Here is a 16,355-nt window from a genome sequence, read left to right as displayed (position 1 = left end):
ATTTACCAAACAATAGAAAAAATAATAAAGACAAATAATTCAGAGGCAACAACCCAACACAAGGGCTCATCAGGAGAATATACTGGCCTATAGGGTTTCTATAGGGTATATATATATTTATATAGTTATTATTTATATAGTTATAGTAGTATATTTATATAGTAATTATATTATTTATACACTATAGTAATAATTATAGTAAGGGATATATAGTAATAATAGGGATAATATAATAATATAGGGATAAAAATATAGGGATAAGAAATGTTGAAATATAGGGATAATAAGGGATAAGAATTAAATTATTGTAACAACATGTGAGAATAAGAAGTAAGGTATGTTTCGTTTAATAACCAAGAACAATAAGCCAAACAAAGCCAAGTATGTTTAGTTTAGTTTAGAAATGAGACAAAATAAGACGTTTTTAGAATACTTCAACGACTGCTAAAATGTTCCGGGTAATTTGGGAATTGGAAATTACTTTAATTAACGTACTGAGAAATATTGAGCCTCAGCTGTATCAATGTAATTCTACCTTTTAAGTGTCAGGATGGGTAAATCTCTTTTAATATAGAATCATAGCAGACCAGTCATCTATGGCGAACGTTTTTGATCAAAATCTGGGATTTTGATTCTAGAAGGATTAGATTTCAAACTGTGAAATTTTTTTTAATCTCTTGTACATTTGCTACCACTCGTTTTTATCAACTCAAAGACTTATTTGTCACAAAATGGTTTGTCACATAAAATTAGTAAAATTAAGAAGCCACTTTTTGACCAATTTTGAATGTTCAATTACTTCCAAATTTTAATTGGACTTCCGATGATAGTGCAATAATACAACATTAAAACTCTTCTCTATATACTCTCTCTTGTATAGATAAAACAACATAGACGTGTGATTTGGCTCAGCAAAAAGTATAAAACGAACACTATTATACAAGAGATGATACTACAACGATAAAAATACTTGCCTGTGGCTTTGGTAGCTTAGGTTCGAATCTTACTTAGATAAGACAAATTTTTGTTTTAGAGGAAACAAATATTTTTGTCTTTTTTAGTCTTAGAGAATACTAAAAAGTCGAAAATAATGAATTTAAACTTATTTTAAAAATAGTCTGAAAAGTAGAGAATAATTTTTCTTTGAAAAATCTATGAATACAAGTGAAAACGAAGGGCACAAAACTAATCGGGCTTTACATACCTTCATCTTTTTAGATTGTTTTTCTCTACTCACTGATTTTTTTTCTTTTATGGATTTTGTAACATAGATCACTTGTACATCCATGCTATGCAAAAAATCAATTCCTTTTGCACTTGTCCTTTCCAGTTATAGTTTTTTACATTTATTTTTATCTAGTTTCACTATCGTAAAGGGAGGGGCGAGTCCTTCAAAAATGGCCTCTTCTTAAGCCCCTTAAGATCCTTTAACCCTCCTTGGATGTGCCATTTTAGTTACATAGCTAAATTATACGTGGTGTACACAGTTGTATTATATACGAATACCCCACCGTGGGAAATATTTGTTGCATATTTTGGATGTGAACTCGCGGCTTGGTTAATGTATAATGATTCTTAAGTAGTATGACTTATGCGGGGTATGGGTAAGATTGAAACTCCACGTAGGGTCTGACTAATTAAGTATCGTTTTTTTTTAGGTTTAGCTCTAATATCATATATATTTACTTATTCTGTGTAAATGAACAATTATTGTATAATGTATATTTCAGACATATCTTGAGAGTTTGATATCAACATCACACTTGGCTTGGAATAGTTATAATGAATTTTGTTAAAGATGAGTGTCTATGCTAAATATTTCGAAAAGGATATTACAAATTAATTTGATTGTCTGTAATGTAGAGTTGTTTGTTGGTATAAATAAGTGAAAATGTTTGCGGAATAAAATAAAATAAGATTAAAGTTGTTTTGCGAAAGGTTTTAAACATACTGTTTTTCTTTTCACCGAGTGAAGCCCCTCTCCTGATACTTTTATTAATGGAAGATTAATATTTTCAGGTATTTATAAAAATTTCCATTATGTTCGCTGTAAACTGGATATATGCTTTAGTCTGTATTGGATCCGTTTTTGTGGTGTGGGTATACATTGGTCAAGCCAATCCCGGTGTAAACCCAGGCGTTTCCGCGGATTTCAAGATGTTTACATGGCTAAGGCAATGTTTTGAACATGTCATTTGGTAAGTTACGTATCTTTTCTCCAAAAACTTAGGGTCAATGATTATATTTTCCAGAAAAGTCCTGAAAAGATTACCTAATCCAGACAAGGAAGAAAAGTGCGTGTAACCAAAGAAGCATTGCTGGTCCTCTGAATTTCAGTAGTTCGACGGTGATCCCACAGATTCCGGACGCCTTGTTGTTTTTAATTCTCCGCAGAGCTTTCTGTATCTCTTCCACTGAAAGGGGATCGTGGTCTGAATGATTCTCGCGTAATGTTTGCTCAGCAGACGACAGCAGGTAAGGATCAACACTCACTCTGTCAGTGTTCAGCAGCTTTGCAAAGTGTTAACTTCCATCTTTCTGGTTTTGTACTTCCATCTTCAATCATTTCACTAGATTCGGATCTGACACCTCATGTTTTTAGTGGTTTCCCTTCGCTTAGGTCTCTGACATGCTTGAGCAGGGACAGAACATCAAAGGTGATACGTGATTCTAAAAAGGTGAGGCGGTGATACGTGATTCTTGCGTATGGTTTGCTCAGCTGACGACAGCTGGTTAGGATCAACATAACGTAACCTTTGCAAGCAGCTGTTTTTAGTTCGTCAGTCTTTTTATCAACAAATTGTTGCTTATCACCGTGAATAAGTTTGTTCCTAATCCCGTTTATCCCGTGACATCTCATGTTTTTAGTGGTTTCCCTTCGCTTAGGTCTCTGACATGCTTGAGCAGGGACAGAACATCAAAGGTGATACGTGATTCTAAAAAGGTGAGGCGGTGATACGTGATTCTTGCGTATGGTTTGCTCAGCTGACGACAGCTGGTTAGGATCAACATAACGTAACCTTTGCAAGCAGCTGTTTTTAGTTCGTCAGTCTTTTTATCAACAAATTGTTGCTTATCACCGTGAATAAGTTTGTTCCTAATCCCGTTTATCCGTCTGTATGTGGGCATGTCGCCAGCCAGCCAGTCTTCTCTTCGCTTTTCAGTCATCTGCGGTACTTCGTGTGACAGCCACGGTTTCTTGGAGTGCAACTTGCGCCCATTGGTATCAGCGGTAATTTCTAGTGTGTTGTTCTTATATGCTTACCAGAGAGTATCTGGGTCGTCGACGGTATTCAGGCAATCAAACCTATTGTGGATTTCAACCGAGTGCTTTTGCCAGATTTCATCCGAATTGAGTTTCTGAACGTCTAACTTCGGTTGGCGTCGCTCTTACGAATGAGCTTTTAGTTTGAGACTGAAGTTGACGGCTACCAATATGTGATTGGTCTTTCCGAGTTTGGCGGAACGGTATATTTGTCAATTTGAGGCTGATGATTGCCATCTCTTACTGACTATGATGTAGTCGATCATCTTGCGGGTGCGCCCGTCACTGCTGTGCCCTTACGGCTTATAGATATCTTTTCTGTGAAACTGTGTGTTAGCAATGACCAGTTAATGCATGTTGCACAGCTGGGGTAATCGTGTTCCATTATCTTTTAAGCTGTCCTTCGTGATAGGGTCAATTACAGACTAGAAATTTCCATAAGGATCAGCTACTGCCATGTTGATGTCGCTCACCAGGACGGGTACATCGTGAGAGGAAGTGGAAGATAGATCTGTTGTTTGTCTATCTTTCTTGTCATCTGGAGAAACAATGGTTGGTGCATAGCTCACGACTATTGTCATCTTTCCTTGTTTGTGGTTAAAAAGTGCAGTGAGCAGTCTGTCTGAGATTGGGCTATGGCATATGAAACATTTATTCACCTTCTTGTTTAGCAACAGGCCTGCGCCACCACTTCTACTAGAAGTTTGACCGAACCATATCAACCTGTTATCTGTTGTGGAGATTCCTTCATCATTTGATCCTGTCAAGTGGGGTTCTCTTATCCCGAGAGTGTCAATTCCCCATCTCAACACCTCGAGCCTAATTTCTTTGGATCCGGGTTTATTCATGGCTAAACATTTCAGATGGCTATTCTAAGCCCACCTTGGTAAACAAGGTTCAAAAGATGTCCGGGGACGTGCCGAGGTCGTATGGAGTCAAAACTAGTAGAATTCGGGACTGGAGTGACATTTATTTTTGCTATAATTATTTTCAGGAAGAGGGTTGCAAGTCCTACCGTCCCTAGGCCTGGGCTCTGATTGCCATCTGGTAAACCCTGGGCACTGAGAGACCTTGGGGTGGGCACCATCCGCACCTTTGAGGTTGGAGCTGCCCTATTTGGAGTGATTAGTTAGGGGTTAGACCCTGTATCCAGTGGTACATGGTCAGCAAAAACAGTGTGTATCCTTCCGAGACGAGCTACATCACAACCAAAAGCTAAGTGACCTTAAACTACTTTTTGTGCTGGGAAAAGAGGATACAAATTTGCAAAACAAATTAATTTATCCTCAAGGGCGTTACAAAAGAAAGGTGTGCGTAAAACTGAACGCCCGTGTAACTGAACCCCAAGTAATTAGTTAGGGGTTTAGGGAGCGATTAGTTAGGGGTTAGACCCTGTTTCCAGTGGTATATGGTCAGCAAAAACAGTTCGTATTTTTCCAAACGAGCTACATCACAACCAAAACTAAATGACCTTATTCTACTTTTTGTGCTGAGAAAGGAAGATGCAAATTGCAAAAAAAATCAAATTATCTTCAACAGGGCGATACAACAGAAAGGTGTGCGTAAAACTGAACGCCCGTGTAACTGAACCCCAAGTAATTAGTTAGGGGTTTAGGGAGCGATTAGTTAGGGGTTAGACCCTGTTTCCAGTGGTATATGGTCAGCAAAAACAGTTTGTATTTTTCCAAACGAGCTACATCACAACCAAAACTAAATGACCTTATTCTACTTTTTGTGCTGAGAAAGGAAGATGCAAATTGCAAAAAAAATCAAATTATCTTCAACAGGGCGATACAACAGAAAGGTGTGCGTAAAACTGAACGCCCGTGTAACTGAACCCCAAGTAATTAGTTCGGGGTTTAGGGAGCGATTAGTTAGGGGTCAGACCCTGTTTCCAGTGGTATATGGTCAGCAAAAACAGTTTGTATTTTTCTGAACGAGCTACATCACAACCAAAACTAAATGACCTTAATCTACTTTTTGTGCTGAGAAAAGAAGATGCAAATTGAAAAAAAAAAAAAAAAAAATCGAATTATCTTCAACAGGGAGATACAACAGAAAGGTGTGCGTAAAAATGAACCCCCTGTGCAACTGAACCCCCATGAAACTAAACTCCCATGCAACTGAACCCTCGTGCAAGTGAATCCTGTTGCAACTGAACTGTCGGACTTAGTTTTCCAGGATTCTACAAATATGAGGCAATATCAAGGGGCAAAACATAAGTTAAAATATTTATATGTTCAACCATATAGGAACCGTTTTTTTTCTTCATAATATAAATGCCTGTTGAGATCATTCATAAAAAAGCTCTGTTTTATTGTCGCAAAAAAAGAAGAAAATCAGATGTCACAAACCATTAGAGCATATTTATTTCTCTTTTATTTCAGATACATCAGACCTTTTCTGAATGTTGAGTAATAAATAACTGTGTTGAAAGTCTTTGAACTTGGTGAATTTAGATAGTAAATTTTGTTCTGATGTCCTAGAGGAGATTGCGCCTAAAAAAGACATGGGAGGAGGACGAGTTGTACTCTAGCCTTTGTCAACATGCCCTGAAAGTTTAAACTTAATACCCTTAGCTATTCTTGAGATATTGTACATACGTCTTTTTGTAAAACTGAATGCACATAGCATATTTTGATTTAGTTGAAGATTCCTCTAAACACTTCCAGTACGATATGACGGCTGATTAGCATCAGTCATTCAAGATGTTGCTAGTTATTTTTTTTTCGTAACCAAGAAAGGAAGGAGTGTTTTTCTATTGTGTCAGCCCTACTCATGTTAATTTGTGCTTGTTTTTAGTCTGAATATATTATTTATTGTAATTTTTATTCATTTTAGGTTTCATTTATTTATTGATGGTGATTTGTGGTAGTTTTACCCTTGTTAGATTATTCGATTTCATTTCTGCTTATCTTTAGTTTAGTGGAGCTCTTACTTTTATTTGAAAAACTTTTTTTTTGTAGCACAGCATTTCAAGTTAATTATGATAAATAATAAATCATTAAAGCCTTATGGCTCGGTGTGTTTTGAGTAGCTGAGACTTACACAGGGAGCCTGGAATAAATTTAGTTTTGTATCGTTGGTAAATTCTAATTACCACAGCTTGAACTTGAGACCACAGCTTGAAAGTTTTGTGGCAGTCATTTGGGGAAACCTAAAACAAAGCGACTATAGGGCACCATGCCCCTCCCAATCCCCTTTTATTGCCCTCCCCCAAAGGCATCCAATCAAAATTTCAAGACAGCCATTTTGTTCCAACATAGCTGAAAAGTCCATTAACTATGCACTGGTAATGACAAGACTCCTCACAACCCTTGCATAAGGGATGTAGTTTATACAATTTGTTCATTGTTTACACGTGGGGTTTATGATTTGAAAAGTGGGGCAAAGGCGTAATTTTGTAAAAATCTGGGGGGGGGGGGGCGGAGTTGGAGCCAATTTTCCTAAATCAAGGAAAATGACAGTGAAAAATGCCAAATTAGCCGTATAAAACCATAAAGGCAAAGAAAACTGACCCGTTTCTCTGTATGCTTGAATTATGCAGGCTTATCAGAATTTTGATAAGATTTTTGAAGAAACTAAATTTCAGCTGGGGGAATTAGAGTTGATGGGGGGGGGGAACTGGGGATAGGGAGGTCAAAATGGGGTTGGTGGGGGGCAAACTGCCACATAGGAAATAGCGCTAATTACGCGGGGGGAATGTTTGACTTTTGGTTTCAAAAAAGGGTAAGGATATAAAGGTGAAGCTCTTAAGGGAAGCGTCTAGCTAAATCAAAACGCACTATGTTTATGAAGCTTGTAAAAATGGCTTATCAGTAATATTTTAGAAATGGTTTAGGGTATTACTTAGAAACTTACAGGATACGTTAATTAGTATGTTCAACCGACCAAAAGAAAAATATCGATGCTACTACCACTACTTCTACTATTACTACTATCACAATGACCATTACTACCAAGACCACTTCTAAAGGTAAGGGTATTAAGGTGAAAACTTCGGGGAATGTTTATGAATAAGTTAAACTAAGTCAAAATACAATGTGTATGCAGTTGCAAAAGTGCATATTAGCAATACCTTGTGAACAGCTTTGAGTATTATGTTGAAACTTTTAGTTATGTTAATGGGGACGTTGAACTAACTTAATGGCACTATGTACATACTGTTAATACTACTTCTACTACTACGACGACTGGACCCTTTTTTGGGGCCCCGTTCCTATCAAACAGTTCGTGGTAACGAACTGTTGTAAGGAGCGACCCGGCTCAATAGTAACCAAAACTCTAAAAAATGGACTTTTGGTACCAATAGCTACATCAAAAGAATTGAATTTTAATGCTGATTTTAAATATATAAGTTTCATCAAGTTTAGTCTTACCCATCAAAAGTTACGAGCCTGAGAAAATTTGCTCTATTTAAGAAAATAGGGGGAAACACCCCTTAAAAGCCATAGAATCTTAACGAAAATGACACCATCAGATTCAGCGTATCAGATAACCCTACTGTAGAAGTTTCAAGCTCCTATCTACAAAAATGAGGAATTTTGTGTTTTTTGCCAGAAGACAAATCACGGGTGCGTGTTTATTTGTTTGTTTGTTTGTTTGTTTTTTTTTTTTTCTTTTCCCCAGGGATCATCGTATCGACCAAGTGAACCTAGAATGTCGCAAAAGGTCTCATTCTAACGGAAATGAAAAGTTCTAGTGCCCTTTTTAAGTGACCAAAAAAATTGGAGGGCATCTAGGCCCCCTCCCACGCTCATTTTTTTCCCAAGGTCAACGGATCAAAATTTTGAGATAGCCATTTTGTTCAGCATAGTCAAAAATCATAATAACTATGTCTTTGGGGATGACTTACTCCCCCACAATCCCTGGGGGAGGGGCTGCAAGTTACAAGCTTTGACCAGTGTTTACATATAGTAATGGTTATTGGGAAGTGTACAGACGTTTTCAGGGGGTATTTATTTTGTTTGGGGGTGGGGCTGAGAGGAGGGGGCTATGTTGGAGGACTCTGTCATAGGGGAAGAAAAATTCAATGAAAAGGGCGCAGGATTTTCTAGCATTACTATAAGAAAACAATGAAAAATAAACATGAAAACGTTTTTTCAAGTGAAAGGAGGGATTAGCATTGAAACTTAAAACGAACAGAGATTATTACGCATATGAGGGGTTCTAAAAATACTTTAGCATAAAGAGCGAGGTATTTAGGAGGAGATAAATGCCTCGCTTTTTATGCTAAAGTATTTTTAGTTATTTCAACTATTTATTCTACGGCCTTTCTGATTCAGGGGTCATTCTTAAAGAATTGGGAAAAAGCTTACGATTTAGTGGAAAGAGCGAGGCATTAACGAGGGTACAAACCCCCCGTATACATAATAAAAATATAAGATTATGAAAGTTTGTTACGTAAGTTAATTCTGAAGTTACGTATATTTTTTACTAATAAAAAGATTCGTTAAAAATTAAAAGTTCTAGTTGCCTTTTTAAGTAACTGAAAAATTGGAGGGCAACTAGACCTCCTTTTCCACCCCTTATTTCTCAAAATCGTCTGATCAAAACTAAGAGAAAGCCATTTAGCCAAAAAAAGAATTAATATACAAATTTCATTTTAATAATTTATGTGCGGAGAGCCAAAACCAAACATGCATTAATTCAAAAACGTTCAGAAATTAAATAAAAAAAACTAATTTTTTTAGCCGAAAGTAAGGAGCGACATTAAAACTTAAAACGAACAGAAATTACTCCGTATATGAATTGGGTTGTCCCCTCTGCAATCCCTTGCTCTTTACGCTAAAGTTTGACTCTTTGCCACAATTCTACTTTTTAAAACAATTAAAAGCTTTAGCGTAAAGAGCGAGGGATTGTAGAGGGGACAACCCATTTCATATACGGAGTATTTCTGTTCGTTTTAAGTTTTAATGTCGCTCCTTACTTTCGGCTAAAAAAATTAGTTTTTTTTTATTTAATCTTTAACAGGGACAAGTTCGGATTGACTATTCCCTTCTCAATTTATTAACGTGCCAGTAAAAGATATTGCAGTTATGCCCTCTGGCTTCATCTTCAACATTTTTGGCAGTTTCAGACATAGCCTCAACTTCACACCTACTTAATTCACATTTCGATTTTTTTTCCAGTTTCTTTACATTCTTCTTATTTTTATATAATCTATCGCTCATATAATTCTTGTATAGCCCACCTCCTCTTTATTAAACATAAAGCATTTTCATTAATATTCGTAGCTGCGTTTATAATTTTCTTCCCTAAAACACTATATTGTCAAACTCTCCAGTTTAGTATTTTTCTGTTCCTGGAAAGTTTCTCTCAAATTTATATGTTAGATTCTATTAGTGTCAGCATTAAGACAGCTTTTTTATGAATGATCTTGATAGGCCTTTATTTATTGACTTCAAAAAACAGACAATTTCAGCAAGGTTGAACATACTCAGTCGTAATAACAGTCTATATTCAGTCGTTGAACAGTTAAGACCTATCTATTCCTTTAAAAGGATTAATCTCAGTTTTAAACCATTTGTTGATAAAGGGTTTTTATTCTGATTTAATTAGACACTGAATTCTTTAATAGTTACGAATTACGAAATAGTGAGAACACTTTTACATCTTAAAAACTATTAAAAATATCTTTTCAGTATCTGTAACCGAGTGGAATATGTGACGTCACTGGATAAATTGAATTGACTGGAGTTTTTGCCCATTGCAGTAATTGAACTTTTGGCATTCTTAAAATGAGATAATTTCATACAAAATCAAAGAGCGGTATGCCAGTTTGGCAATAATAAGGATTATAGTGGCACATAATTGCATTCGTATTGGCAAGACCTGTGCTTTGAATTTGTTCATTTTATTCCAAGGAATGTTTATACAAGACCAGAATCCAGGGGATAGCCATATTATACACGGGGGTTCAGTTGTAACAGAAACAAAAAAAAAAGTCCATGTGACGATTAGCCGTGAGTTATAAATGCTGCGACGATTATTCATATGCAAAGCGAAACCACGTGGCAATTAGTCATACATATACACAAAAATATGTTTATAGGGTAATTGACTATGAATTATTCAATCATTGACCAAAGGAGTACGATAGCTAAAAATTGAAATCACTTCAGTGCTCAATCTACTTACGTTAATTGGAATAGAACAAGAGCACTTTTTGATTTACCTGCCGGGGATCTATTCAGTTTGTCTCATCTCTGTATACTTCTGAGGATAAGGTGTAGCCATGTAAGGTACCATTCACATTGGAGATCCCTCAGTCTAGTGTTATTTGGTGGTCCTTCGTCCCATCATGCATCTTCATCTATCTCAACGGTAGATTTTCAACCCTTTGAATTGGCTCTTTATTTTTGGGGGGAAAAATTTCATGCTTTATTTTAATAAGTGTACATGTCAAAAAAGAAAGAAAAATGTAACACCATGTTACATTTTTCTTTCTTTTACTAGGACAGGGCCTAGGGCTAGGACACGTTCTGTGGATGAAGGATGATGGATTGCCAAATACTGTCCTTATTGACCAATTGTCTCGGGCTAAACGAAAAGCAGGTCGTCCTTGGTTGAATTTGGAAGGTGTCATAAGGAAATATTTAAGGCAAATGGGAACTTCTTGGGAGGGCGTAAAGAGGGAGGCTTTGAAAAGATTGGGATGCAGAAGGAGCGTACCTAGCTGTGTTAGCCTTAGGTAACTTGGTGGTGTGGTGAGTCGTTAGTAGTAGCATTATTATTACAAAACCAATAGTGGATACCAATGAACCTGTATCAAGAAGTCCTTTGAGGCTAGCTACCAAAAAGCCAGAATCGCATTAAAACCTCTTGATTTGTTATCTAATGAATTGGCTCGTTTCGTGTTTTTTCTTTAGTTTTGGTTGAACTTCCTTGAATCAATGATTCTAGGTCTAGTTTAATTTTTAATTTTAATGGCTATGTATTTTATTCCAAGTCTTTTTTTACATTGATCTATGCTTTGCTGATGAGGGCTCTTGAATATAGGGCCGAAAAGTTTTTTTCTGAAAAACTTTCACTGTCATTGAATAACTCCCCAGTTTTTCCTTTTGTTGTTGTTTTTTTGGAAAGGTACTGAGGTCCTGGTCGTTATTTAGACTTTGTTAATAATTTAACTATTTTACTTTTTATAGTAAAAAACGTCAAGGCTACGAGCAGATTGTTGTTCCGTCTGGCATTCCAGATTTAGACATTCAGGCTGATCAGCTTACAGAAGAGAACGATGATTTTTCATCAAGAAGCCGGTATCACCAATCATCAACTGTGAAAGGGAAGAGTTTTGATTTAGCAGATAGTCAAGAAGTTGCTTTGGTTCCCTAATTTTGTTGGGAAGCGAATTTGTATATAATCTATTAAAGTATGCTAAGGCTAGGTTTTGACAGGTATCGAATTTTGTTTCTGACATTCCTCTGATGAAAATTGAAGGTCCTAATGTCGATGGATTATTCGGGTCGCTTCTGGTTTGGATCAGAATCGAAAACTTCATTTTTCCGGTTGACGAAAATTCATTTAAAATAAAGAAAAAATTGTTCGTAGGAGTATTGTTGAATGCAAAATACTAGGAGAATGCTCTACGGATGTTTTTTTTCTAGAAAGATTAGATTAGAAAGATCTAGAAAGATCTAGGGGATGTTTTCCACTTTTATAGAAAGATTCAAGGTAATTTCACTTTCAAAATGATATAACAGAACTCTGGGAACTATGCCATCTGGTCCTGTTCTGATTCACAAAATTTTGCCTTCATCTGGTAGACCTTTGGCTGTAAGGTTTCCCATCGCCCCGATGAAAGAGATGTCTGCAAGTGGGCGAATGTCCGGTTTCACTTCTCTTACCGACCAGAGTTTAAAAATTCGCCTTCTGTCACAATTTAGTTTAGCTGGAATCACATCTGTTTGGCTTCGTGCCGTAAGCTATAGCAGGGGTGACCAAACCTGCTTTTTTAGGATCGCTTAAAATAACAGTCAAGTGCTAAGGGATCTGAATTAGCTTAAATTTGATCTTTATTTTTCTTATTTAAGTTTTTGTATTGAACGTTAATTAATGAATTTTGATGTCAAAGGAAAAAAGGCTCTGTCAACTTTTGTCCAAGAATCTGAAACCTAAAAGCTGGAGATTGAAAACTAGTAAAAGGGGAAAGAGAAAAAGGGGGTAGGGAAGAAGAAAAAGAGGAAAGAGGAAACTATTTTTTTTTTAAATAAAAGTCATTAACACATGGAAACCCTATACAGCTTACTGTTTAAAAGGCGGTGATTCAAACGGGTACCCAATAGAATCAGCCTACAGTTCATCTGGAAAACATCTAGCAAAGCCCTACACATTTTATAATCCATTAAAAAAATAGTTTAAAACAAAAAGTTTAACCTTCCCAAGAGAGTGAAGGTTAACTTAGTGTTACTTGCTAGATTTCGACGTAAAGTCAGATTTCATAGGCTTTTCAATTCACTGCCGTAAAAAAAAAAAAAAAACAACATTTGCCTACTTTTAAGGTAAAGGTTGGATCTTAATTTTAACTAGAGATTTTTTATTCAAAGGGATTTTCTATTCAAAGGGATTTTTCGGTGTTAACGTCTAAAACAGTTGGAGCACTCCTAAATAGCACCCCAACTAGTCATGCTCGCAGTTCATGGCGTAGTTCGAGGAGTAGGGTATATTGGAGGAGTAAGGATCCAAGGGCTCCATTATGGGCCCTTCTATAATACAAACTGAAAATCTTTGCTCACTATGATTTCAACAAGGCATAACGTTTCCTCTTTTCTACTAAACTGTACCTGTGAACTTTGGTCTCAAATGAGGTGTTTTGTATACCTTGAAGTCATTAACCTCCGGGCAAAAAATTCATGTTTAAAGTATTTCTATCTGTCCTGGGTAACGCCTACTTTCCTGTTCTTAATTTAAATTAATTCTTAGTTAATGTGCAAAATTTTGCCCTCTTATCAGCTCCCCCTAGTCCTTGTTCTTGAGAATTATGGTTTGGCTACCCCTGATCTGTAGCAACACTTCTAACATTACTAGTATTGTTATATTTCTTTTTCAACGAATATACTTGTTATTTCTTGCAATTTAGTCAGGTAAAATATAATGATGTATAAACTGTAAGTCATTATTTAGATTTTTATTTGGCTAAATTTATACAGAATACATTGTTTCTGTTTATGAATTGAGTGAGCTAGTGATTCAATGCGTATTTAGTGATTCTTTGATACCCCTTGATTCAATGATATTGTCTTCCAGGGTGTACCGTGAGACTGAGTCTCTGGAGGTAACGAAATTGTTTTTCTGTAAAATAGGTGAAAGGCTATTTTTTACACACAGAAAAAAATTAGTTGGTTGGACAAACTTGTAAAAGCACCCCTCCCCTCCTAAATGCTCGTCCCTCGTTACAACCCTGAGATTTTCTTCTTTTTCAACCGTCCGTTTTGTGCCAATTCAGTAGCATTTAAATTCCTACCTGAATATTTTTTGACATAGTTAAAATAAAAGACGAGGCTGTGGGGGAGATTGTTTTTCTAACTGGTTCTATTTTTCTTTTATGTTGAAGTTTTATTTAAGACAGAGAGAATGGCTTTTCCTGGTGTCGGACCAAAATTAGATCCTTCCTTATATTGAATTAATGGTTCAACGCGATCACCCCTGAAAAAGAAGAAGAAAAAAGGTAAACTTGAATGAGTGACCAACTTCCTCAAAAAGGTTGTAAAATTTCAGGTAAAATCTTGTGAAACGAGTACAAAAATGTTTTTAAAGTTAGAACAATGAGGGGGTTAGAAGTAAAGAGCTTATTCAGTTTACCATTGAATCGAACGATCTTTTTCAGTCACCTTAGGTTTAGCTTCAACAAGTCACCTTAGTTTTACCTTCAATATAGTTTCTAGAATAATCTTTAACTCTCAATATAGGGTTCATTTCAGTCGTACATGCATCTTTTTCTATTAGCTTTTATTGTTCATCTTAATTACTAGTCAGTTTATGCGTTAGATAGGGAAGCAACGAGGATGAAAGTGGAATAATATCAACAACTAGTGGGAATATATTAATTTGAGAATCGAGTTATAGCCTTATTGACTTTGAGAGTTGAAACTTCTCTAAACGAAAGAAATAAACATATCCGTAAGCTATATGCCAATACTATTAAAAATCCATCGCAACATCAAGCAGTTGCAGCTGCCAATACAGCTGCGAGTGCTCCTTCCTCACTTCACTCTATTTTTTATTACCTTTTCCAACCTTATTAGAGGACGCAATGATTTTCTTTAACTTTCTGGATTGAAGAAAAGCACGACTTTGAAATAAAAATTTCATCACAATAAGTTCATTCAAGAACTTATTCCACAAATCTCTGTAAATAAGTCAATGAATTTATGGATTCACTAAAGCAAACAAGCCATCGTCCCTAATTTCGGGTTTTATTTCTCCTATCAGAAATGGGTAGGGATGCTACACCTTAAATATGGACAACTATAAAAAAAATACTTATCTTTATTGCAAAATAGATATTTTCTATAGCAATGTTTAGGTAGTTTATTATTTGATGTGCGAGGAATATTTAAATGAGACGCATTTTCTATGCAGAGTAGAATGTCGTGCAAAAAAAAAAAGAAAAAAAAAGAAAACGCGAAAGCTTTAAAACGTCTCGTATAAACATCGGGTATGCCGAGTAGTCAGAAATGGAAGTTTGCCAATTTAGTTACTATGTGACATATATACCAACTAAATTTCGTGCATACTTTTGTGTATATATAGAATCTAGCTAAATGAAACATGTTAAAACACGGACCGTGTTCAGGGGAGGGAGTGCCAGGCTTGAATCCTCCTCCCCCGAACATCAATCCTGGATTTAACTCTGGTTCTAACGGATATCCAAAACAGCTAAATACAGTTAACACCTAATTATTTGTATATTATAATCAAGATATGCACAATGATAAGTGAAGGGATTTTCCGAAAAATTACCAATTATTAATTTACCATTTGGTAATTTTCTCCATTTTGTAGAATTTGCGACTTTAGAATCGAAATGGTTCGTTTAGTAGTAGCTATCATATAGTCAAGCTTGAAACTTGACTCACTCAGATTATGTGCCGGTAGCCAGCATAGGGAGGGATGATAATCGCTGCCTCTTGACTTGATGGTCTTGAGCCAGTGTGAGGGGTCATCTGGGAGGACGTTTACCATGGTCAAAAATAGTCTCGTCATCTAGACCGAGGTCTCCCACGCAGGCTCTTCCAATAGGAGCCTGAGTTATTAACTTATGCATTAAGTAAAAGTCTGATGTGACTGAAAATTACGTATTGTTTGCATTAATTGTTACAGTATTAAATTACAAATTATGTGTTTTCATGTAAAACTGACATGAAATATTTTTTATAAGATCTGATAAAGCTAATTAATTTCAGTTTTATCCAAAACAAACTAAATCCACCTTAAGAAAAGTATATTCTGTCAAGTAAACAAAACCCCCTAGTGGCCGATCCTTGGGGTGACAGCAAGAAGAAACTTTTGTGCATTTAGACCTGACTATACTGTGGAGTTTACGTTGAGGGTCGGGGATACAAAACAAAACAAGCAACAAAAACGTAGTAATATTTGAATTTTCCTTATACTATGAAAGTTGAAACCCTTTACAAAGAAGAAAAATATGAAGAAACCAACGGAATGAAGCTATTGTAAAAGAAACAAAAAAAGCGAAGACCTCAATCCTCATTATTAGTTTTTCTCTTAGCAAAGAAGTTTGGTAATATGACTTAGATTAAAAAAGTGATGATCAGCCCCTTCACCATCACGAATTTTTCCGGGTTCTCCTGAAATTCCCCGGGACTATATTTGGTTCTCTGAAATATCTCTGAAAATCAGTGTTAACGAGAATTAAAGTTTTCTTATTTCGTGTTTATGTTCGTATATTTACGAATTTTAATTTTCGGAAGATTTCGGAGAATTCAATTTTCTGTCGGGGAAACCCCGAAAAATTCAGGTACAGTGGAATCACTTACCGAGATACCACACTGCTAGAACATAGATTAGAACAATGCTTACTACCAACAGCAACGATTGCCTGCTCGTTGCTTGTAATAACACTTTCTGC

The 16,355-nt window shown here is 36.0% G+C and overlaps 1 protein-coding gene across 3 annotated transcripts in view; it reads left to right on the top strand.

The window, feature by feature from the left end:
• LOC136031640 (solute carrier family 12 member 8-like) overlaps window positions 1-14,887 on the top strand; it is a 92,374-nt gene extending 77,487 nt beyond the window's left edge. For all 3 annotated transcript variants that reach the window (XM_065711282.1, XM_065711283.1, XM_065711284.1), the window contains exons 12-13: window positions 2,020-2,198; window positions 11,413-14,887. In XM_065711282.1, coding sequence (XP_065567354.1) covers window positions 2,020-2,198; window positions 11,413-11,599 — 366 coding nt within the window. In that variant the 3' untranslated portion in view covers window positions 11,600-14,887. The remainder of the gene's footprint in view (window positions 1-2,019; window positions 2,199-11,412) is intronic.
• Window positions 14,888-16,355: the final 1,468 nt, after the last annotated feature.

The sequence above is a fragment of the Artemia franciscana genome, chromosome 10 (genome assembly GCF_032884065.1).
Source record: "Artemia franciscana chromosome 10, ASM3288406v1, whole genome shotgun sequence".
NCBI classification, from domain to species: Eukaryota; Metazoa; Arthropoda; class Branchiopoda; order Anostraca; family Artemiidae; genus Artemia; species Artemia franciscana.
This window is presented reverse-complemented; position numbering and strand designations above follow the sequence as displayed.